The sequence below is a fragment of the Lynx rufus genome, unplaced genomic scaffold (genome assembly GCF_022079265.1).
Source record: "Lynx rufus isolate CCGP_SWC_20201006 ecotype Redwood Valley unplaced genomic scaffold, mLynRuf1.p SCAF_4, whole genome shotgun sequence".
NCBI classification, from domain to species: Eukaryota; Metazoa; Chordata; class Mammalia; order Carnivora; family Felidae; genus Lynx; species Lynx rufus.
The window spans coordinates 79796671-79821362 of NW_025814856.1; the positions used below are offsets into that span (position 1 = coordinate 79796671).

Here is a 24692-nt window from a genome sequence, read left to right on the forward strand (position 1 = left end):
GAACTGGGTGGCGGGCAGAGACAGGAAGGGGGCAAAGGTCAGATGTTCTGGAGATGGGATAGAGGAGGCAGGATGACCGGCGATCTTAGTAAGGTTCCCAGGCTTCAGGCCCGGGTGACAGGCAGATAGTGGCGCCATTTTCCAAGAAAGGGAAGCATGTGAAGACACAGAGCAGTACAGTTTGGGACATGCTGAATTTAAGGTTCAGTTAGGGGCTTTGGCAGCAGCTTCCAGGGTCATCGGAGAAACAAGCCTGGTTGGGAAGTGGAGACAGACACAAAGAAAGGGGACTTCTTGAGGAAGCCTAACAACAAAAGGGAGGGACTAGCGCTGGCTAAGAGATGAGGGGGGAGTGTTCTGTTTTCAGGAAGAGCCGTGGGCGTGTCCCTACGCTGAGGGGACAGGACTGGCTGAGGAGCAGAGGAGGAAACTATAAAACCACGAAGCAACATCACTCCGGTGGCAGGTAGAATCTGAGGCACGAGGACAGCCATAGACTGATCTTCAGCTGAATTAAGAAGTAGACATGGCTGCAAAGAAGTTTGTGGAATGTGGGGTAGACTGTTCAATAGAGTCATGCTAAGCGGCCTTCATCTTTTCTATTTGGGAAGACGGAATGGCCAGATGGGGCAGGTATCCTGGGGAGAATTTGTAAGAACAAATGAGGGGAGTGGCAGAGGAGCCGACCTTCCCAAGGAAGGAGCCCTGGAGACCACATATCAGGGCTGGCATCCATCCGCTCAGCCTGTGACTTCCTCAGAGAGCCCACTACAGCTTGGCCGCAGGCGTGGACGGAGGGGGTGGGGCTGGGCCATGCTTAGGAGAATAGGGCAGACATGGTGGAAAAACTGGAAAGGTGAGAGCTGAGGGGGTGGGGATGGGGGAACACAGGATGGCTATCAACCCAGGGCTAACACACGAACATACCCACACACTTAACCCAATGTAGCAGTTACATGATATGAATCTTTTATCCTTGACACACTGTTGCAAGTAAATGGATCCACTTATTTTTTTAAGATTACATTCATTGGGTTTTTTAAACGCCATTGTAAGTAATAATTTCACTGTAAAAAGAAAACACCTGAAAATACAGAAAGATGTAAAGAAAATGAATCACCTGTTAACCAACCACTCAGAAATAACCATTATTATGTCATACTTATTTTCAGGTTTTCTCCTCATGAGCGCACATATAAAAAGTTTGGAATGATGGTGTTATGACATTTTTGTACACCATGAATTACTTCCTTGACTTTAAAAGTCACTGTATGAACAACTCCTTAAAATGTTAGCTGTCAGGGGTGCCTGGGTGGCTCAGTTGGTTAAGTGGCCAACTTCAGCTCAGGTCATGATCTCACGGTTTGTGAGTTCAAGCCCCAAGTCGGGCTCTGTGCTGACAGCTCAGAGCCTGGAGCCTGCTTTGAATTCTGTCTCTATCTCTCTGCCCCTCCCCCGCGCGCGCGCGCGCTCTCTCTCTCTCTCTCTCTCTCTCTCTTAAATAAACATTAAAAAACAATTTTTTTCATGTTAGCTGTCATTATGTTTTTAAGACCTAAATCAGACCAGCAGGAACTTTGTCTTTTACATAATTTGTAAAGTACCTAGCACATTGTAGGTCCTTAAAACCTATTAAACAGTTTGAAATGACTAGACTATTTGTCATAATCTGTATCTTCAAAATTCCCTAGAACAACAGTGATATATAATAATGGTGATGCCTATATGATGTCATTGAACAATTCTGGTATTATTTCAATGAGTTTTAATACTTGCCTGTTCTTCTAACTGCATTTTATTTTCTGTCATCTGTTCTATGAGTTTATCAAGTTTCTTTAAAGATTTAAGGTCATTTCCAACTTCTTTTTCTATAAATGCAGACACGTAGGAAGTGAGATCACCATTATCTGTATCTTCACTGACTTGTTCATTTCCAAAAAGAGCTGCAATATTTATGTCATCTAAAATGAAAGAATAACAATTATTTAACATTACCAAGCACCATAGGATTAAAGGAAATACAAAAGATATACAAAGGGGGGCACCTGAGTGGCTCAGTCAGTTCAGTGTCCGACTTCAGTTCAGGTCATGATCTCAGAGTGTGAGTTCGAGACCCACATCAGGTTCTTTGCTGTCAGCATAGAGCCTGCTTCAGATCCTCTGTCCCTCTCTCTCTCTGCTTGCATGCTCTCTTTCTCTCAAAAATAAACATTTTTTAAAAAAGGAATTCTTTTAAAAAATGCCTTAAAAAAAGAAAAAAATAGTATTGAAAGATTTTGAGTCTATGAAAAAAATTGAAAGGTGACCGAGTAAAAACTCTTCCTTATGTAAGAGTAAAAAAGTTGGGTTTTAAAAAATGTTTATTCATTTATTTTGAGAGAGAGTGAGAGAGAGCATGCATGGAGGAGGAGTAGAGAGAGAGAGAGCGAGAGAGAATCCCAAGCAGGCTCATGCTATCAATGCAGAGCCCGATGTGGAGATCGATTTCACAAACCGTGAATCATGACCTCAGCTGACATCAAAGTCAGATGCCTAACCGACTGAGCCACCCTGGAGCCCCGAGTAAAAAAGTTTCAAAAGCTTCAAATGCCATTATACAAAACTTTCCATGTCAGAAAAAGGAAAAAAAGGGAGCTTGAGAGAAAACACAAATTACTAAGGAAAATCCAAAATGACTGATGCAACCACTAAATTGCACAGTCCGACGTGAGGATCCTTCTGTGGCAAATAAACTAGACTCACACCAATCCACAGTGTACTTATTAAATGTGACAAAAACAGGTGATTTGGAGCCCTGAGCCATTTCTCGGGAAGAGTGGGAGCAGAGGCAACATGGACGGTGGCTGAGCAAACAATGTGCAGTGAAACCAGGAGCTCCTGGGTAGCTTTGCTCCCATCCCATTTAGCATGTGGGCAGATGCTCTCCGCCTGAAACCTAGCATTGCCTATCGTTTCCACGTCAGTTTTTCACTCTGCAAGCGTCTATACCTTCTTCCAGTATCCACAATGTTTAAGGCAAAATTAAGCAATTTAAGCTGCCTCTAATTCTTTGTGGAAAGAGGCAAGATTCAGATACATAAATGAAAAATGTTCAATTTTTATTTAAAGAAACAAACTTCTAGTAAATGCTTGATTCACTTCAAAGGCAATTAAGTGATCTTCCACTGTCCTAAATTTCTGGACCGACAGCACTGCTCCTCTCTTCCAGAGTATCTCCAGCTCTATATCTGTTCCAGGGTGGACGTGCCCTAAGCGCCAGAGAAAGTGGAAGGCCACAGCAGCTTCCTGACAAAGAAGGTAAGAGTGACAAGATTCGCAATGGCTGCCGCGTCTCTTTCCACACCACCCTGGTGTGCTGAGATACACTGTTTCCTCTGTAGTATCTGTTTCCATGTGCAGGCTATTCCCTTTTGGTAACTCATGGAATCCTTCCAGCAGAAGGTTAGGAAACTCGGTATAATGGTAGCTGCGAGCGTGCCACTGTGGGGTCCCTAGGCTCCCTGCTGCCCAACATGCTTGACTCCACTCAGTCCACGGTGTGAATTATTCCGCAGACGGGGCTTAATCTCCCTAGATTTGAGTAGCACCTACAGATTAAAAAAAAAAAAAAAAAAGATAATGTAGAAGTGTAAGAGGAACAGCAATTGATTTCCAGATGAAAGTAAGTGCTATAAAATAAGGCCCCAGAGAAAAAGCAGACTTCCTGGAAACCAAACCTTAGAATAAACCTGAACATGCAGTGCATTTCTCTACCTCAGGTTTAACTAAAGGATGTGGTCCTCCGTAAACAAACCATTCACGGTGTTTGTTTGTAAACAAATGAAAAGCTCGATTGTACTAGTTTATGTTTAGTTACAAAGACTACAGCAATTTCTAAAAAAAAAAAACAAAAGAAAAAAGAAAAACAAAAAAAAGTGTGTGTGTGAGAGAGAAAGCTGGGGAAACAATACGGAGCCTCCTGGGGAGCAATACTGGTTGAACTTTGCCTCTGTTCTTCCTGGAGCTGCCCTTGTAGAAGTTGGCTCTTCACCAAAAATGAAGTTTTAAGAAAGCAGCAATGAGGGGCGCCTGGGTGGCGCAGTCGGTTAAGCGTCCGACTTCAGCCAGGTCACGATCTCGCGGTCCGTGAGTTCGAGCCCCGCGTTGGGCTCTGGGCTGATGGCTCAGAGCCTGGAGCCTGCTTCCGATTCTGTGTCTCCCTCTCTCTCTGCCCCTCCCCCGTTCATGCTCTGTCTCTCTCTGTCCCAAAAATAAATAAACGTTGAAAAAAAAAAAATTAAAAAAAAAAAAGAAAGCAGCAATGAGAGAAGGCAAGAGGTTAGACAAGAGATTATAATCAGCCTCATTACGAAACTGTTACTTCTGATCAAATGAAAATATGAAAAGAGAGAGAGAGAAATGCCTAAATGCAAAATGTAACTGTCAGATTTTGCTCGTTTAGGATTAAGAGAATACATACCAATGTGTTTAGTACTAGGTTATGTTCCTCCCCCAGCCCCCAAACCCAAATTTTCCTTTGTTCTATTCAACTTATGAGTACTCAAAGTGCGTCCATGTGCTATGAGAAGCAGTAGCCCACCAGTAACTAGGAGCAAAACTAGCATAAATCTATGCCTTGACTTCCCAACTATAAATTGTACCATTTGCCCAGCTGACACCTAAAGGTTATACACGGCATTAAAATCCATGTTTCCTGACCCTCAACCCAAGTTTCTTACTTTTTTTTCTCCTTCAAATATGAGAATAGGCTGGTTTGCATCAAACTTCATTAATGCAGAATCCATCTACGGTTATGGACAAGAGTCACAGTGTCCTCTTTTTCTAGTTTAATCTTGAATAAAACAAGTACGTTGTACATTCCATCTGCAGACACCTAGAGGCAGGGCTTTGTGGAGGGAATGTTTTCCTGTAGCTTAGGGAGCAAATTCTATCTTCATTTACTTTTACTTACTGTTTTTTTTAATAAAAAAATTTTTTTTGGGGGGGGGCACCTGCGTGGCTCAGTCAGTTGAGCCTCGGACTCTTCATTTCACCTCAGGTCCTGATCTCATGGTTTGTGGGCTCGAGCCCCACATCGGCTGTCTTATGGAGCCTGCTTGAAATACTTTCTCTCTTTCTCTCTCAAAATAAATACATAAACATTAAAAAAAAATTTTTTTTTTGCACCCACTTTTAAATTCTATTCTTTTGACATCACCATTTAAATGCAGTAAGTACATTCTTGGTCAAATGACATTCTTTAAGATGACACACTGGTGATTTGGGAGGTTTTTATGACTCTCCTTTTCTGTTTCTTGTAATAAGCACCCCTAATTGCAAACAAGTTGACCAAGCCACCAAAGGAGGGATAAGGACGAAGTCTATAGTCTGTGTCTATCATTCTACTAAATGACATCTCAGTAGGCATCAACTTCTCAGGCATCTGAATGGGCAAAGGTGGGAAAGGGAAGGGTTTAACTAAAAGATAGAGGGTACTCTCCAATCTTTTAAAAAAGGAGCTGAGCCATGACCATCAAGTGCTATGGGCTACTTAGAGCTTTCCTTCCGAGGCAGAATGTATCCGCAGGCATGGTAAGGCAAGCCTAATTCCTGAAGGCATTATGGTAATGTGGGCACCCTTCCTCCTACCACTACTCATTCCTAGACTATTTGCCATGGTCAGAAGAACCAAAAACCCTCTGATGGAAAAGCTGTTACATGCCTTTCCCCTTCCTCCCCCAATAAACTTCACTTCAAAAGCCACTGAAGATTCCCTGATTTCCAGAAGCCTACCATGCTTAGCTCATTACAGTAAAATGACAAATGTCCACATCCCTGACATGTGCTCCTGTCCTCGATAGGAAATGGAGATGCTGACCTTTTCCCTCTTCCTTGTCCAGACCAAGATTCAGGAAACAAGTTATCCCTTGTATTTTTCTTCCCAGATCAACTTTTACTGGCAAATTCACTGAAGGTAAAGACCACTAAACAGTTACCATTTTGACTCCAATTAAGGCGGTGGTCATCTCTCCTAGATCATTAATTAGCCCCTCCAAATTCCTGATGCTTGATAAGTTGTTGCTTCATTAAGATAACAGGCAGGCCCCAATTATTCTGAATTGGTGCGGGGGGCGGACTCCAGTGAAACTACACCAGTCCCTGCACTAAGTCCGGGTCAGGAAGTATAGCTTATCTTCAAATTATCCCACATTTTACAATTTTAGAAAGATAAGTGCATGATGATAACCAGTACTTAATACAATGCAAGTATATTGTACCAAAAAAAAAAAAAAAAATGGAGAGATTCATCTTAAAGACAGGCTATGACTCTTCTGCTCCGCAGACCCTGGAGGGCTGAGTTTAGGAGAGATGGCTGGGTAAAGAATGGTAAGGTGTTTCGAGTCTGCTTACTTTTCTCCTCGACGTCCTTCCTTTCGTTACCACCTTCAGAGCAGCACTAGAAGAACAGGTGTAACAAACACATTAAGACTGGAGTGATAGGTGGAACTCCTCAGGATGCCCAGAGGGCGCGAGGTCCCAGACTCCCTCCCCTGGGGTCTTCCTGAGGGGTCAGGGCCATCTGACGCAGGTGACCCTGAGGACCACCACTGCCACCTCCCCAGAACCGCTGGAGTTACCTTGCCCAGCCTTCAGGGCATGTCTCTACGTCCCTAGAGACAACTATCTGTGTCATCTCATCAGGGTCGCCAGAGCCACCGCCCTGGGACCACCTTCTCTGGGAGGTCCGTGCCACCTCGCCAGATTGGAAGGCCTGTCTCCCCGGGCCACGGAAACCACGTCCCCAGGCCGCCAGGGCCACCTCACCGACGCAATCTCCTTTGGGAGATCTGTGCCACCTCCCCGGGCTACCAGCGTCCCCTCCCCGGGCCACCAGGGCCGCCTCACCGGGGCTGCCGGCGCCTTGCCGATCTCGGCGGCCAGGAGCATCCCGTCTCCGCGCGAGTCCTCGGCTCCATGAGCAGCCAGCGTGGCTTGTAGAGTTCCGCTGAGGCCAGCGGCCAGACACCGGCTCTCCCTGGGAGACCGTGGGGCTGGGCGCCACCTCTACTTCCCCTCGCCGTCTCTCTGATTTCTTCCTCTCCTCCCAGAGAGGCCCTGCCCGCGCAGCCGCCAGCCATGCGCGGTGGCGCCCTCTGCTGGCAGGGGGCCAGCACGGCCGTTCAGGAAGCGGGCGCCAGCCCCCCAGGCTCTCGGGAGAAAGGGGGGCGGGCCTTCTCAACCTCCGCCACACCTCCACCTCGCGGGGGTCCTTGCGGATGGAGCTTGAAGGTACCCCCACCCTCTACACCATAAATTCCTTGTGAACTTGTGTAAATTCCTTGTGTTCAGCTTATCCTTTAGATGAGACCCCAGATGTTCTCGGAGTGTGAGGGGGCTTGTTGGCCAACTTTAATGTAATTTGGTCGGCCTGTTTAGTTGGGGGAAATTCCAATGTCATTATCTTGGGATCTTTCTTTTTTTTAATTTTTTTTTTCAACGTTTATTTATTTTTGGGACAGAGAGAGACAGAGCATGAACGGGGGAGGGGCAGAGTGAGAGGGAGACACAGAATCGGAAACAGGCTCCAGGCTCTGAGCTGTCAGCCCAGAGCCTGACGCGGGGCTCGAACTCACGGACCGCGAGATCGTGACCTGGCTGAAGTCGGACGCTTAACCGACTGCGCCACCCAGGCGCCCCTTGGGATCTTTCTTTTAAGGCTGATCAGACCCAGCTAGAAATGACCCTCCACTTTCCTGCCTATAGGGTGCATATCTGGTTGTAAACGACTGGGAGCTGAATGGCAGAAGAGGACTCAGCATCAAATATGCACTTTACCCCGTGCAGAGGCCCAAAAAACGTGGCCTTTGACAAGAAGGAGGAACATGAGGGATCTGGAAGCAAGAGGTAGGTAGAGGACCCAGGGATTTGACTTCAAAAACAAACATGGGAGGTGGTACCAAAAAGACAAACAAAGGAGGGTGGGAGGGAACAACCCATAGAGGAAACAGAAACCATTTAGTGAGAAGAAAACTTTAAAATATATATATTCTGTATACATTGTCTATATACATTGTACATAGAATATATATAATCAATATCTTGAGATGTGAGGTACCACTGCAACCATAAAACAATAAATAACAGGATACTATTTTTAAAAGAGTATTTAGAGGGGCGCCTGGGTGGCTTAGCCGGTTGAGTGTTGGACTCGATCTCGGCACAGGTCATGAGCTCACCATTCATGAGTCTGAGCCCCAGCTGGGGCTCAGCACAGAGCCTGCTTGGGATTATCCCCTTCTCTCTCTGCCCCTCACCTGCTCACTTGCTCTCGTTCTCTCTCTCTCAAAAGAAATAAACCTTAAAATAAATAAATAAAAAGAGTATTCAGAGACAAATATGATTGCAGAAATGGAAAGTTCAATAAAAGAGTTGGAAGATAAATGTTGGGAAATATCGGGGGGGTGGGAAGCAAAAAGACAAAGAAATGAAAAATAAGAAAGAAAGAAAAAAAAGAAATTAGAGGACCACTGCAGGAGATCCAAAATCTGAAAAATAAGAGTTCCGAAAGAAAAACCAATCACTCCTTAGGGAAGGAATGATCATCACCAAAAAATTCAAGACAATGTCTCCAAACTAAAAGTCACGAGTTTCCAGATTAAAAGGGCCCACTGAGTGCCCAGCACAATGGATAAAAGATGACTCATCCCAAATCATCATTGTGAAATTGTAGGACATGGGGGTGGGGGGGAACAGACAATCCTAAGCTTCTAGAGAGAAAAACAGATCACTTAACAAAGAGTCAAGAGTGAACATAACTTTCAATTTCTCAACAGTCACAAAGAAAGCTAGAAGACATAGGAGCAAATTCTTTTTTTTTTTTTAATGTTTATTCATTTTTTTTTTTATTTTTTTAACGTTTTTTATTTATTTTTGAGACAGAGAGAGACAGAGCATGAACGGGGGAGGGGCAGAGAGAGAGGGAGACACAGAATCGGAAGCAGGCTCCAGGCTCTGAGCCATCAGCCCAGAGCCCGACGCGGGGCTCGAACTCACGGACCGCGAGATCGTGACCTGAGCTGAAGTCGGACGCTTAACCGACTGAGCCACCCAGGCGCCCCAGTGTTTATTCATTTTTGAGAGAGAGCGTGAGCGAGGGAGGAGCAGAGAGACAGGGGGCAGAGGATCCAAAGCGGGCTCTGCGCTGACAGCAGCCAGCCTGATTCAGGGCTTGAACTTAATAAACCGTGAGATCATGACCTGAGCCGAAGTCTGACACTTAACCAACTGAGCCAACTGACTGAGCCACCCAGGTACCCCATAGGAGCAAATTCTATCAAATTTCAAAAGGAGATTTATTTCAAACTAGTATTCTACACCTGATGAGTCAAATACCAATCAAGTGTGGGTAAACAATAAAGGTATGTCCAAACATTCAAAGATCTCAAAAAATTTCCCTTTCATTTACTTTTCCTTCCTCAGGATGCTTCTGGAGGTTGTGCTCTACTAAAATGAGGGACTAAACAAAGAAAAAAAGAAGATACAGGATATAGGAAACAGAAGATATAATGCAGGAGAAAAATGATTTGAGAGGCCCTGACAACAATTCTTCACCAGACATGGATTGGTACAGGTCCAGAAGGCCCAGAAGAGATTCCATTTTCAGATGAAACTGATAGAACACCTCGTCTATCTAAGTCTTGGGAAGCAGAGATTGAAACAATCGTTAAAAAGTTTGGGCTTGGCTTGGTGATGGATAGTAAACCAAAATAAGATAATAACTGCAGGAAAAACAAAAAGCTGAGCAGGAGAAGAAAAGTGATCATAGTATATACTACTTGGCCCAAGATGTAAGTAATGTTTACCTAATCATAATGAAGTAAACAGAAACCTATTAAAAAAAGGACAATATAACTAGATTGAGCAGATCAAAGGATGAAAAGTGTGGTGGCGGTGGGGAAAAGGATAGGGAAAGAAAGAAGAATTAAATCCTCATTTCCCACTGAGTGAAATCAACAGATAACGCCTAGAAGTGAGAAATCGAGAAATAGCAATGCGAACATTTTATATAGAGAAATGAAAGTAAATATCAAAATAACCAGTTAAAAGACAAGGAGGGGGAAATTGGTAAGGGGAGGGGGTACAGTCTCTGCTCTTTCATTGCAATTTATAAGATTTCTACAGAATTATTTGGCTCTAAATCACAGACATGCATACTCTGATAAAAATTAAAAATAACATTAAAGGGAAAAAAAGATTGCTCTAAACCCAGATTTTTGCTTCTGGAGAATTCACTTCTGGTAAGGGAAACAGAAATGAAAATAAACTAAGATTGAATGCAGTAGGCTCAACAACGGAAATGTTTGCAATGACTGAGGGAGCACAGAAAACAATTGACTACTATCTGGGGAGTGTAAAGAGGCAATCTTAGATGGACAGAATAGTAGGCAATAATAAGGATGAAACAAGAGATACATTGTATGTTTTGGGCCCTTACCAGTCCATAGTGCTGGTGTGGATTAAAAGCAGGATCCCGAATATTATACATAACATACATGTTAGGATGCAATTTGAAAGTCAAGGAGAACATTAAATTGTTAAATGATTATTAGAGGGAGTTGGAATTTGGGACAGGCTTTGAACACTTCTGTATTATTTTAACTATAAAAGCCAATAAGGGCTGTCATTTTGAAAAACAGAAAACTAAAAATGCATGTTTCACTTGGACCTTGTCTGAGGCGGTTCAGGATAAAATGCAGTAAGTTTTGATCATGGATCTAGCTAGCTAACAGCCAAAGGAATGTGAATGTTCTTTCCTTCCATATGCATTTATGAGGCGTTCGGCCTCAGAGAAGATAATTTTAAAGTATACAAAAATTTAAAGTTTAGGATTGAATTTTTACTGTGTCTGTGGTAAACATATGTGCAGTTGCTGTCATTGGGACATTAACCTATGAATTAGCCATAGCCCAGGACATGTGATTATACATGGATTAGGGACAGAAAACTGTCCTCAACTGAGGTGACTGATCTCAGAGAAAGACAGTGTAGAATCCTACCAGTCTGAGTGAATTATCCATACTGAGTATGGATAATGTAAACCCAGATTTTAAAAACAAGTCTACCACTACTATAGGAAACAAAGTGGGGTTGTTCAAAAAATTGAAAATAGAATTAATATACAACAATACCACTTCTGGGTATATACCCCAAGAAATTGAAAGCAAGGTCTCAAATAGATATTGGAGCACCCGTGTTCATAGCAGCATTATTCACAATAGCCCAAAGGCCGAAGCAACTCAACTGATAATAGGGGAACAAAACGTGCTATATATATGTAATGGAATATTATTCAGCCTTAGATAGGAAGGAAATTCTGCCACATGCTGCAACACGTGTTGCATCCTTAATGGATGAACATTAAGGAAATAAGGCAGTCACAAAGACATATGGCTATATGAGTCCACTTATAGGAGTTACCTACAACTGTAAAATTCACAGAGAGAAGAGTAGAATAGTGGTTCCCAGGGCTAAGAGGTGGGGAGGCTGGGAATTTGCTACTTCCTGGATAGAGTTTCAGCTTTGCAAGGTGAAAAGCCTTCTGGAGATGGATGTTGGTGATGGTTGTACAACATTGTGAATGTACTTAATGCCACTGAATGTACACTTCAAAATGATTAAAGTGATAAATTTTATGTTGCATGTACTTTACCACAATTTAAAAAACCAAGTCTAATAGAAATTAAAGGACTTGAAATAATGTATAGGTGTTTCACTGAGGATTGAAATTTGGCAAAATAGTGCAAAAACTATTAGAGGCCAGAATTTGGTCGCGAAACGTGTGCTACTTGAAGAGCATGGAAGGAGTATGGATTTTATTTTTCTTCACACAGAAGCACAAACTTGCTATGATCAGTTTTTTTCTGGAGCCTATCCTATTGAGGAGCCGTCAAGCAGGAGGGGTAAATAGAAGAAGTGGGAACATGCTTCTCTCGGATCCCCTGCACTTGAAGGAATAATATATAGAACAATATATTCTAAAGTTATTCTTTTCCTTAAACTAGCCGCATGTGGGGGGCAACACAAAACGGCCATAACCATGTGGAAGAAACCTTTATTAAAATACGTGAAGCATTCGTTAAGGCCATGGCCACGGCCACTTTAGAAGTCCTAAAGACTGTCTGAAGGACTCTTTGGTGCACGATGAAATCCCTGTTTGCCCGGGCCCTGGAGAAATCACTGTTTGCCCAGGGCCTGGACAGGCTCCCGCCGCCGTGAGCTGGCAAAGCCGCAGTGAACCAACGAGCTTCCTCCAGGCAGAGGCCACTGGGTCACTGGGCGGCGGAGAGGGGCGGGGCCTCGTTGCTCCGGGCCCGCGCGGAGGCGGGGCCGGCGGCGGAGGGCGGGCCCCGCCCCGAGGGTGGGGCAGATTAGCGGCGGCGCGTCGGTGCGCAGCACGTGTGAGAGCTCCGCGGCCGGCAAGTGCACCCGCGCGCTCCGGGCCCCAGGGGCTGAAGGCGCTGACGGCGTTGTCTATGCCGGGGCGCCCTCGCAGCTGGCTTTTCCGAGTGGCCCTCGTCGCCGCCGCACTCCTGCGCCCAGAGCAGCGCGCCCGCCCCCTCGCCGCCCGGCCCGGGCCGCGCCCGCGCTCCCAGGCCCCGGGTAAGTGCGCGGCCTCGCCGCAGCCACCCGGGCTCCACGGCCCGGCCTCAGGGCCCCGCCCGGAGGGACAGTGCGGCCTGGGAAGGCGTCCCGGCCGCGGCGTGAGCGCACGGCTTGCCCACAGCGCCTCCATTACTGGCCTTGCCCGCGGAAGCGCGGCTGGAGCCTGGCGGTCCTCCTCCCGCGGTGCCAGCCCCGCCCCCCCTTCCGGGGCCGATCGGCAGGGGGCGCAGTGCCCTCCCGCCTCTCTGTGGCGCTGGCCGCCCTCGGTTCCCAGCCCCTCTCCTCCCTTTCTTTGCCCCGGGAGCTCCCTAAACTCCTCTCCTCGCCAAAGAGAAAACCGGCCTCTATCCCGGGGCCCTTACAGCCTCGGTATATCGCGGGGCCGGTCTTCCGCAGGGTAAAGCCCACGTGCTTTCTCTCGTCCTCGTTTTCACCCATCACTACTTAACTGCGAGGCTACTGCAAGCCAGGCAAGCACCCAGCTGAATGCTTATTTTTGTACACGTTTCCCAGAGTAGGAGCCAACAGGTTGGGGACCAGGAGTGTTTTCTCCAGCTCTCCACCGGGTCTGTGTTTAATGAGTGGATGTTTGGAGGTGCTGCTGTGCATGTTGAAACTCATCTACGCCGAGTCCTTACCGCCAGCCCTGCACTGAGAGGTTTAGAAGTACATCCTAATTGCCTGGGTTATTGGTGCCTGCCAAGAAGTAGGGTTTGGAGAGAGTTTGTTTGCCAGATATTTAATCCCGTTGTCAGGGCACTTTTTTTTTTTTTTTTCATTTCACAAATCTTGGATTACCAAGGGCTTTTGTTTCAAGTCTCCAGTCGTCTGTGCAGTCATATTCCGTTCCCTTGGGGATACCTTGGCAATTGAGGGATCTGTCAAAAATAGGCCGTACAGTCATAGTGAAAAGGGGATGAATAGGCGATAATTTTGTTTAATCATTTAACAGCTCCTTTTGAACATCTTTTGGTAGAGGCTGAGGCGATGCAAGTATTAATAAAAGGTATATTGACCCCAAGTAGGAGAGAGATACTGCAGTCCAGCTGGTCCGTTGACTTAAGTTTTCTCCTGTTTCAGGTCCTTTACCTGTGCTGGTCCTGCTGCCTGGAACTCTCCCCATACACATCTTTTCATGTCTATAGTTTTTTCTCCCCTTCCCTTTACTCTGCTTTATTTGTAGCTCTTACGGGTGTATGTCTCTGAGATTATTATTGTTTTCGTTGATATTTCCTTAAATAAATATAAACTCTGGGGCACCTGGATGGCTCAGTCGGTTAAGTGTCCGACTTAAGCTCCGGTCACGATCTCGCGGTCCGTGAGTTCGAGCCCCGCGTCGGGCTCTGGGCTGATGGCTCAGAGCCTGGAGCCTGCTTCCGATTCTGTGTCTCCCTCTCTCTCTGCCCCTCCCCCGTTCATGCTCTGTCTCTCTCTGTCTCAAAAATAAATAAACGTTAAAAAAATAAAAATAAATAAATAAATATAAACTCAAAGAGAACAAGAAATTGCCCCTTTTCCGCAGTGCCTAAGATAGTGCCAGACTCATAAGGGGTACTCACATATTTGTGGGATGAACAAATCTAATGGACTTAATGATTTTGCATATTAGAATGTAGAGTGTGCTCTGCCCTGAAGAAAGTGCTCTTTATTATATGTGTGTGTGTGTGTGTGTGTATTTTTTTTTAACATTTATTTTATTTTTTGAGAGGCAGAGCACAAGCAGGAGAGGGGCAGAGAGAGGGGGAGACACAGAATCTGAAGCAGGCTCCAGGATCTGACCTGTCAGCACAGAGCCGGATGCGGGGCTCAAACTCACAGACTGTGAGATCATGACCTGAGCCGAAGTTGGACGCTCAACCGACTGAGCCACCCAGGCGCCCCAGAAAGTGCTCTTTGTAGTGAGCCAGAGGGGTTGTTGACAGTTTGCAGAGGCTGGAGGATAGAAGTATTTAAAGGGGCGCCTGGGTGGCTCAGTCGGTTGAGCATCTGACTTCGGCTCAGGTCATGATCTCGCGGTCTGTGAGTTCAAGCCCTGCATCAGGCTCTGTGCTGACAGCTCAGAGCCTGGAGCCTGTTTTGGATTCTGTGTCTCCCTCTCTCTCTCTACCCCTCCCCTGTTCATGTTCTGTCTCTCTCTGTCTCAAAAATAAATAAAACATTAAAAAAAATTTAAAAAAAAAAGTGGAAGTTGTATTTTGAAATATAGGTAGGACTAAGACTAATATGGCTTAAATGTTCATTTTACAGAAATAATGTTAAGGGATTATCGGTGTTGTATTACAATTTTGAAAATGTTAAACTTTTGTTGTTGTGGATGTAAAGAGAGCTTATTGGTGAATTTAGTATCTTAATGAAAAAGATTTTAAAATATTGATAAAATTGTAATATTCCTAATGTCAGTTGGGTCATTTGGAGTATAAAAGAAACAAAACCCATTTTTTTAGTATTCCCTTCAAAAAATTGCATAGGACTTTGAGGTTCACAGGTAAGTATCAGTAGATCCTCTTCTTGGTGGTGGTGTGGTCTATATTACTTGACTGATTACTATTTTGAATAGTGTATTTGTGCAGCATAGCATCTCTTTAAAAACTTTTTTTTAAAATAACATTTAAAAAACCTCATAAAGCTGTACTCTCTACCCTTCCTCCCCTTTTTAAAAAGCCAGTCATTTCAGCTTTGAGGTAGCATGCTTGAATATGTATATTTGGATTTTCCTGAATGCAAAACTTTTTCTTAGGGAAATCACACCGGGGCATCCTGAGTGGTTTATTTTTCTGATTGAATTCTTCCCAGCATCTTCAGTGTTCACAGGATCTGCTCGCTCCCTCCCCTCATTTAAAAATTAGATTGCAGGAGCACCTGGGTGGCTCAGTCAGTTAAATATCTGACTCATGGTTTCGGCTCAGGTCACGATCTCCTGGTTTTGTGAGTTCGAGCCCCACATCAGGCTCTGCACTGCCAGTGCAGAGCCTGCTTGGGATTCTCTTTCCCTCTGTCTGTGCCCCTTCCCCACTTGCTCTGTCTCTGTCTTTCTCTAATAAATAAACCTTAAAAAAATCATACTGCATTTTAGTCTTCCCTTTTATATAGTTCTTGTTCATGAAAACAATGCTAATTTGAGCTCTGTCTCTCCTAGTCCAGAAGTTTGAACAGCTGTTCCAGTAAATATGTTCTCAGTTTCTAGGCCCACTGAAAGAACTTAGCAAAATACATATTAAGTGACTTATAATCATTGGTACCATGTATATTTTAATAATTAATGTGTATGGTAGGGTTATTAGTTAAAGCAAATGGAAAGTATTTGTAATTTCATTTGAAACACAAAAGTGAGATTAGTTAATGAGCTTGTCTTGTAAGTTAAATATAACAAGGAAAAGAGATTAGGCAAGTGTCCACAAATATCGAGAAAAGACTGCTCAAAAATATTAAAGGCCTGTTTATTTGGTGCTGTTGGCAGTGCTTTGAGGGACTCTTAAAATTAAATGGTATTTGAAGGAAGAAACCCGTGTTTAATCATTAGCCCAGAGAACAAAAGAAGCCTAAGAAGCTTTGTTTTTTCCCCAGACTCAGCAATACAGTTCTGCTGTACAAACCATCCATAATAAATATTAATGACCAGTAGTTGAATAGGAACAGCTATTACATACCTTTGAGCAACTCATCATTTTTCAGCTTTGCAGAGAAAGAAACCTCAGCTTAGAGAGGGTAAGTGGCCCACTCATAAACGGCAGAACGTAGATCGGGTCGAAACCAGTGTGTGATATTCATATGTGTGATCTGCTAATATTCTCACGCCAGGGATGTTAGGCATAACAGTGCTGTTTGAAACTTTGCAGGATTTTATTCACGAAATTACTGATGTGGGTGCAGCGGAGAGCAAGGAGTTGGGTGATGACCATTTCCTGACTTAGGTGACTGGTAGTTGGTGGCAACGTTCCCTGAGCTGGGAGGTATAATGTGTGTTGGTGGTGGGAGATGATGAGATCAATTTAGGGCATGTTGAATTTGAGCATTTGATTCAGCTCTTCCTAGCTGGGTCAGCTGGAGTAAGGCACCGATATCTGGCAATGCTAATGAACCCAGAGCCATAGGGTGGAGGAGAGGCTTGAATGAGCTCACTGGGTGCACTCTGCAATTGCTCAGCTTGACAGCTATTGCTTTGGACTTAACAAGCAAACTGGGAAGTCAGAGATGGGTCTTGGCTAGAAAAATGTGAGAGTGAGAAGGGAACAAGACTGGGGTAAGAACCTAGAGATGCCCAAATTTAAGCAGCAGCAGAGAAGGAGGGGAAAAGAGTACCTCAAGAGGCAGGAAAAAAGGGGTAGAAAGAGTTTCAAGGAAGGAAAGTGGCAAACTGTGTCCAGTTGGGAAAAGATGTCAATTAGAGCCAGGCTTGAATGACTGGTTTTGGCACAAGGAAGCCATTGCTGAACTTTAAAAAAAAAAAACAAAAAAACACTTCATTGGTGTGTGGGAGGCAGAAGCCAGATCTTTCACTAAACGTCAGCTGCACACTGGCAGGGCGTTGATTTGATTTGCTGCAGTGTCTTTTCGCAGTGCCTGGAATACTGCCTAGCGCAGGGTGCACAGTAGGTATTTGTTGAGGGGATGAAGTGCAGCGCTTAGGAGTGAGTGTTAGAATGACTGGACTTTTAAGAGGGTTGTCTTATTTAAGGGAATGGTTATAATGAGTGGTCTAGTGCATATGCTGGAAAGAGGGGTAGACATCTGTCAGAGGAGGCCCGCAAGCAGGACTTGAAGAAGACTGTACTGACCAGGCATGGCCATGAGAGTAGGGATGGCTGTTTAAGAGGGGAAACCCCCTCACCTGCTGTGGTTTTCTCCAGCAGCATCCAGGAGCACAGACCTAGACAGTAGGTTTGATACTTGGTTGGGGTTTAGCACGGATCATGAAGCAGCACCAGTGAGCAAGAGTGTTGAGTGGTGGCTAACAGATGTGGAGGTTTGGGGCACTTGAAGAAGTGAAGGTGGAGAGGGGCACTTGGGTGGCTCAGTCAGTTAAATGACTGGCTCAGGTCATGATTTCATGGTTTGTGAGTTTGAGCCCCGCATCAGGCCTGCACATCAGATTTTTTTTTAATTATTAAAAAAAAGTGACAGTGGAGAGACGGTATCTTGGGACCTGTTTGAAGAACACGTGATGAGAGAGAGCAGAACAGAAGAAAGGGTAAAATAGTGGTTGATCAGAACACAATAGTTTGTGTATCTTTTTATACTTCATATGTTTGAAATTTTTTGTAATAAAAAGCTTACCGTAGAAGATGTGATAACCTCCCCATGTTCCCATCACTCAGTTTCAATAATTATGAACCTGGTTTCAAATCTGTACCCCCTCCACTTCCATTCACCACTGGTAAATTATTTTGAAGCCAAATTCCAGACTTCGTAACTTTTCAACCATAAATATTTGTTAGTGTGTCTAAAACATAAGGATTCTGTTTTTAAATGTAACCACAGTAACATAATTGCACCTTTAAAAGTTAACAGTACTACCTTGATGTCATCAAATATTCCCAGTATTTTGCATCCCTCATCATCTCAAATGCTTACTCATTTGTTTTTTAAAATTTACATCCAAGTTAGTTAGCGTGTAGTGAGTGCAACAATGATTTCAGGCGTAGATTCCTTAATGCCCCTGACCATGTAGCCCATCCCCCCTCCTACAACACTTCCAGCAACCCTTTGTGTTCTCCATATTTAAAAGTCTCTTACGTTTTGTCCCGCTCCCTGTTTTTTATATTATTTTTGCTTCCCTTCCCTTATGTTCATCTGTTTTGTATCTTAAAGTCCTCATATGAGTGAAGTCACATATTTGTCTTTCACTGACTGACAAATTTCACTTAGCATAATACCCTCTAGTTCCATCCACGTAGTTGCAAATGGCAAGATTTCATTCTTTTTGATTGCTGAGTAATACTCCATTGTATATATATACCACATCTTCTTTGTCCATTCATCCATCGAGGGACATTTGGGCTCTTTCCATACTTGGGCTATTGTCAATAGTGCTGCTATAAGCATTGGGGTGCATGTGCCCCTTAGAAACAGCACACCTGTATCCCTTGGATAAATACCTAGTAGTGCAATTGCTGGGTCGTAGGGTAGTTCCATTTTCAATTTTTTGAGGAACCTCCACACTGTTTTCTAGAGTGGCTGCATCAGTTTGCATTCCCACCAACAGTACACAAGAGATCCTCTTTCTGTGCATCCTCACAAACATCTGTTATTGCCTGAGTTGTTAATATTAGCCATTCTGACAGGTGTGAAGTGGTATCTCATTGTGGTTTTTTAAATTTATTTTTATTTTTGGGGTGCCTGGGTGGCGCAGTCGGTTAAGCGTCCGACTTCAGCCAGGTCACGATCTCGCGGTCCGTGAGTTCGAGCCCCGCATCGGGCTCTGGGCTGATGGCTCAGAACCTGGAGCCTGTTTCCAATTCTGTGTCTCCCTCTCTCTCTGCCCCTCCCCCGTTCATGCTCTGTCTCTCTCTGTCCTAAAAATAAATAAACGTTGAAAAAAAAATTTTTTTTAATTTATTTTTATTTTTTTTTTAACGTTTATTCATTTTTTGAGAAACAGAGTGTAAGCGGGGGAGGAGCAGAGAGAGAGAGGGAGACAAAGAATCCGAAGCAAGCTCCAGGCTCTGAACTGACAGCACAGAGCCCAAAGCGGGGCTTGAACTCACAAACCATGAGATCATGACCTGAGCTGAAGTCAGACGCTTAACCCACTGAGTCACCCAGGCACCCCTCTCACTGTGGTTTTGATTTGTATTTCCCTGATGATGAGTGATGTTGAGCATTTTTTTCATGTGTCAGTTGGCCATCTGGATGTCTTCTTTGGAGAAGTGTCTATTCATGTCTTTTGCCCATTTCTTCACTGGATTACTTGTTTTTTAGGTATTGAGTTTGATAAGTTCTTTATAGATTTTGGATGCTAACCCTTTTTGTGATATGTCATTTGCAAATATCTTCTCCCATTCTGTCAGTTGCCGTTTAGTTTTACTGATTATTTCCTTCACTGTGCAAAAGCTTTTTATTTTGATGAGGTCCCAATAGTTCATTTTTGCTTTTGTTTCCCTTGCCTCTGGAGACATGTGGAGTAAGAAGTTGCTACAGCCATCAAATACTTTTCTAAATGCTTTTTTTAAATACTTGACTTGTTTGAAGAAGGATCCACTCGTTGCATTTCTTTGTAGGTTTATATGTAAGTTCCCCTCCCTCTTTTTCCCCTTGCTTTTTATTAGTTGAGGGAACTGTCTTTGTCCTGGTAGAGTTTCCCACATTCAGAATGTTGCTGATTGCTTCCCCATGGTGGTGGTTAACATCTTCTGTCTCTGTGTGCTGTCGAAACTACCAATTAGACATAGAGTTTCAGTCAGAATACTTCACAGCATGTGCTTTCAGGGACGTGCAGTGTCTGCCTGTCATGTATGTTAGTGGGCCATTCGTGGTGCTTGTCCAGGTCCACTATTTCATTAGGCATTTGCTACTTAGTGTGACTTTGATCTCTACAGGTGGGGAACAGTTTCAGCACCTGTTCCAAGAAATCTACAAAATGTCTATAGAAGGCTGTTATACCACTCTGAATTCTATGGCATGTATAAAAGAAATAATGTCCTCAAAAAATCTGCAGACTTCTTGAGGGGGGAAAGGGGACTAGCTTATTTTGTTCCTACTATATCTAACCAGGATATAATGTTTATCATTTCATTTAATCTTCGCGGCAGTCTTGTGATACACATGTCATTCCCATTCTACAGATGAAGAACAGGGGCTTGGAGAAATTAATTTACTTCGACGGACAGCTAGAAAATGGCAGGAGAAAAGTATGGTGCCCAGGTGCCCACATGGTAGTGCAGATGAAGGGAGGTAAAATGGGAAGACGGAGTTAGTAGAGAGGAAGGCACAGCAGTCAGGACTCATGGCCTTCAGATGAGCCTTGAAGGACTGATGAGGCCAGGGGTGATCTTAGACAGGTGTGGAGGACTTCCCATTGGAGAGAGCTCATGAGCAGTCAGACTGGAAGCAGGAACTCATTGGGACTGGGCCTGAGTTGTTGCAGGTGTGTGGAAGATAATGGTACAGGTTGCTGGATGACGGGCAGTGTCAAAGCAGGATGGAGCAGACATTTCTGCAGAGGAAGTAATTGATGTGGCTTATGACCATCAGTTGTTAAAAAGGAGCTTGATGAATTCTCTGCATTCTGGCAAGGAGGTAGACATGTGCTGACAGCAAAGTCCCTGAGCCATGATACTGATGTGGTTGTCATTGGCTGTGCTTTCCTCCCTGCTGAGAGTTCAGGCGTGGAAAGGTATCAGGATCTACTAGTGGACCCTGGCATGCCAGCTGGGACGCCATTGCACGTTTGGGGTTGAGAGTATGTGTAACACAATGTAGTGACTGGCTTCCGGATGTTCCCAGGTACCTGTGACACCTCAGGACCATAAGTGGGCTTGTCTTCCTACTCCCTGCTTCTCTTCTGGGGTTCCGTGTTAGGAAGAGCTCCCCTGTCCTCTGAGATCCCTAAGGCAGAACACCTGAGTCATCCTAGGGTCTTTCCTCTTTTTGCCCACATTTGTCATCCAGTCCTGTTCCCACCACCTCCTAAATGTCCCTGAATCCAAACTTTGTTTCTGTCACCCTTGTCTCAGTCTTAGATCATGTTATACTAATTTCTTGACTCAATTTTGGTCATACCCTCTTTTTTAAGTTTTCTTTTTTTTAGTGATCTCTACACCCAATGTGGGGTTCAAATTCACAGCCCCGAAATCAAGAGTCACGCACTCTTCCAACTGAGACAGCCAAGTGACCCTCAGCTGTACCCTCTCACCGAATCTTCTATCTAACCCCTGTTTCTCTTCAAAGAGGCACTGCGACACCTTTCTAACTCACGAGTCTAGTGGTGGTTTGACTTTCAGGATGGAATCCCCTCCATTCTGCTGGTCTAGCATCTGCCCACTTGCTAGCTTTACCTCCAGACTCGCCCGTTGTGTGTTTTACCCTACTTGGGCTCCCACACCTCTGCACATGCCCGACCATCCCCCCCAGACAGCCTCCTCCCCGCGTTCTGCGACCTCACCCGCTCCTCACAGCCGGGCTCAGGTGTTCGTTTCTGGTCTGCCATAAGGAAAGGTGTCTTCTCTGACACCCTCACCGGCAGTGCCCTCTGAGGTCTTTGTTCCTGTAGTCCCCGAGTGACCTGCGCCCTTTGTGTCTCCCACATTGGTGCGCAGGCTCTGTGAGGGCAGCCTTGTTGATAGAAAGTGAGCATGAATAGCACCAGCATTTCATAAACCATTCTTTTTCTTACTTGACCTTGCTTAGAACAAATAGAGAATAAATGCTTTCCTAATTGAATTAGAGGTAATTTTTGTATAGTTGTGGTCTACTTCTGTTCCAGATTCTTGGTTTCTTCCATTTTCTTTATTTAATTTTTTTGTCTTTCAAAGGAAAGTGGTTTTACTGGCATCTTTCTGTACCTTTTCTCCCATTTTTTTTTATAGTCATCATCCCTTTTTCTTTCATTTTGTGCATCTATTTGCATTCTTCTTTACATTTTCTTTCCATTCTAGATTGTTGACAGTGAGCCAAGATCAAAAGTGGATTTTTTTTTTTAAGTTATCTCTAGATGGGCCTGAAACTGATGACCCCAAGATCAAGAGAGTCACGTGCTCCACTGACTGAGCCAGCCAGACACCCTTCAAATGTGGATTCTTAAACTTTAGCTCATTGTTGTTATTTTTCTGTTGTAGATGCTTCTGTAGTTGGGTTTCTTGTTAACTAGGCTTTGGAGAACCTTAGAATGTTAGTTTTCTGCTCATTTATGTTCTTTATGAGTATGCTTAGTAAGTTCATTAGCATTTTAATTATAGCACCTCCGTATATAATTAATGTAGGAAAACTTTTATCCTTAATTTACCAAGAGCACCAAGTAAGGTCAAATTAGATAAATGTATTTATTTTGACTGCCACATGTTACCCCTCTGGCAAGCCGCCCAGTCCTGGGAGGTGTGTATGGCTTCTTAGACTTTCCCTCATTACATTGTGTGTGGGTTGCTTACACGATAGTCTGTATTGGTTAAATTGTGGCAAAATGCACATAACACGTAGCATCATCTCCACTTTTAAGCATACAGTTCAGTAGCGTTAAGTACATTCATACTGTAGTGGAACCAATATGCAGAACTCTTTCTAATCTTGCAAAACTGAAACTTTATAACCCATTAAACAACTTCACATCCCCCTTGCTTTTTTTTTTTTTAATATACTAGTATGCGTTCCTGTCAATAAGTGTATTTATGCACTATTTTTATTTAATCAGGTTTTTTTTTTTTTAAAGAATAATCTACATGAAACACAGTTCAAGTGATCAACTACGGTATTCACTAAAACCAGCACGTCTCCCTGCTGTGCCCAGCCACCCATATTCTGTGCTAGAAGAAACCATCCTTCCCAGCTTCTGTTCATATTGTTTCATTGTATTGTTTAATTTACAGACGCAGGCATCATTTTTCTTAGTCTTTTGTTAATGTAAAAGTACTGAAATGAGTATCCTTAAACCTAAAATTGTAAGCACTTCAGTTATTTTAAGATACACCCTGAAAGTAGTATTTCTGGGTCAAAGGGCATACATTTTTTAAAGTTTTTTTTGAGGCATACTCTCAAATTCTATGCAGAAGTGTTGTGCCATTTTTCTATGCCACCAAATATATACACCAGCATCAGGAAAAATTATTTTAATAGATGAGTTTTAGAACCCTAGGAACAAAGTTAACTGTGCCTCTGTTTGCTGAAACCCACTTTAAGGAAGTGATTGTTACTTCCTGCGCTCTCTTCCTTCCTAAAAGGTTCTCTTAAATGTTTTCTTGGAGCCTTAAAAATGGAGATGACAGAAGTGACTGGTGTGTCGCTGAAACGTGGGTCTGTTGCTGTTGAAGACAATGACAGGGTGGCCCCAGCTGAGGAGGCAAAAAGACAGAAGATCTTGGACCATTGTCTGACCAAAAGTCAGAGCGAGCTGGAGCATGTCTCTCCACCCAGTGGAGTCAACGTGCCTGAGCCACCTGAGGCTGTGAGTGCCAGAGAGGGTACAAAGAATTCTGATGTGCAGTTGGAAGAAGAGGAAGAGGAGGAGGAAGATGGCCTCTCTGAGGAGGGTGAGGAGGAGGAGGAAGCTGAGAGTTTTGCAGACATGATGAAGCATGGCCTCACTGAACTTGACGTTGGCATCACCAAGTTTGTAAGTTCTCATCAGGGATTCTCAGGCATCTTGAAAGAAAGGTATGTTTCGGGGCGCCTGGGTGGCGCAGTCGGTTAAGCGGCCGACTTCAGCCAGGTCACGATCTCGCAGTCCGTGAGTTCGAGCCCCGCATCAGGCTCTGGGCTGATGGCTCAGAGCCTGGAGCCTGTTTCCCATTCTGTGTCTCCCTCTCTCTCTCTGCCCCTCCCTCGTTCATGCTCTGTCTCTCTCTGTCCCAAAAATAAATAAACGTTGAAAAAAAAAAAAAAATTAAAAAAAAAAAAAAAAAAGGAAAAAAAAAAAGAAAGGTATGTTTCACTTACATGTAAAGTTATTTTTGTTCTATTTGTTTTTGTGGTTTTTTGTTTTTTATTTACTTAAATTATAGTTAACATACAGTACGGTATTGGTTTCAGGAGTAGAATTCAGTGATTCATCACTTACATACAACACCGAGTGCTCATTGTAACAAGTGCCCTCCTTAGTACCCTTCACCCATCTAGCCCACCCCTCCACCCACCTCCCTCCATCAGTCCTCAGTTCTCTATCATGAAGAGTCTCTTGTGGTTTGTTTCCCTCTCTTCTCTCCCCCCACTCTTTTGTTCTTCTGTTTTGTGTCTTAAATTCCACATAGGAGTGAAATCATATGGTATTTGCCTTTCTCTGGTTGATTTATTTTGCTTAGTGTAATACATTGTAGCTCTACCCACAGTGTATTGTCATTGGAAGTGGCAAGATTTCATTCTTTTTGATGGCTAAGTAATATTCTCTTGTGTATATCTACCACATC

At 44.0% G+C, this 24692-nt stretch overlaps 2 protein-coding genes across 3 annotated transcripts in view; one reads left to right on the top strand and one right to left on the bottom strand.

Moving 5' to 3' along the window:
- The window catches only part of RINT1 (RAD50 interactor 1), a 30638-nt gene extending 23584 nt beyond the window's left edge, over positions 1 to 7054 (bottom strand). For both annotated transcript variants that reach the window (XM_047096413.1, XM_047096414.1), the window contains exons 1-3: positions 6886 to 7054; positions 6391 to 6436; positions 1777 to 1961 (exon numbers count right to left, since the gene is read on the bottom strand). In XM_047096413.1, coding sequence (XP_046952369.1) covers positions 1777 to 1961; positions 6391 to 6436; positions 6886 to 6927 — 273 coding nt within the window. In that variant the 5' untranslated portion in view covers positions 6928 to 7054. The remainder of the gene's footprint in view (positions 1 to 1776; positions 1962 to 6390; positions 6437 to 6885) is intronic.
- Positions 7055 to 12447: 5393 nt separating this feature from the next.
- Positions 12448 to 24692, top strand: part of PUS7 (pseudouridine synthase 7) — a 56617-nt gene continuing 44372 nt past the window's right edge. The window contains exons 1-2 of the mRNA XM_047096674.1: positions 12448 to 12639; positions 23511 to 23943. Coding sequence (XP_046952630.1) covers positions 12513 to 12639; positions 23511 to 23943 — 560 coding nt within the window. The 5' untranslated portion in view covers positions 12448 to 12512. The remainder of the gene's footprint in view (positions 12640 to 23510; positions 23944 to 24692) is intronic.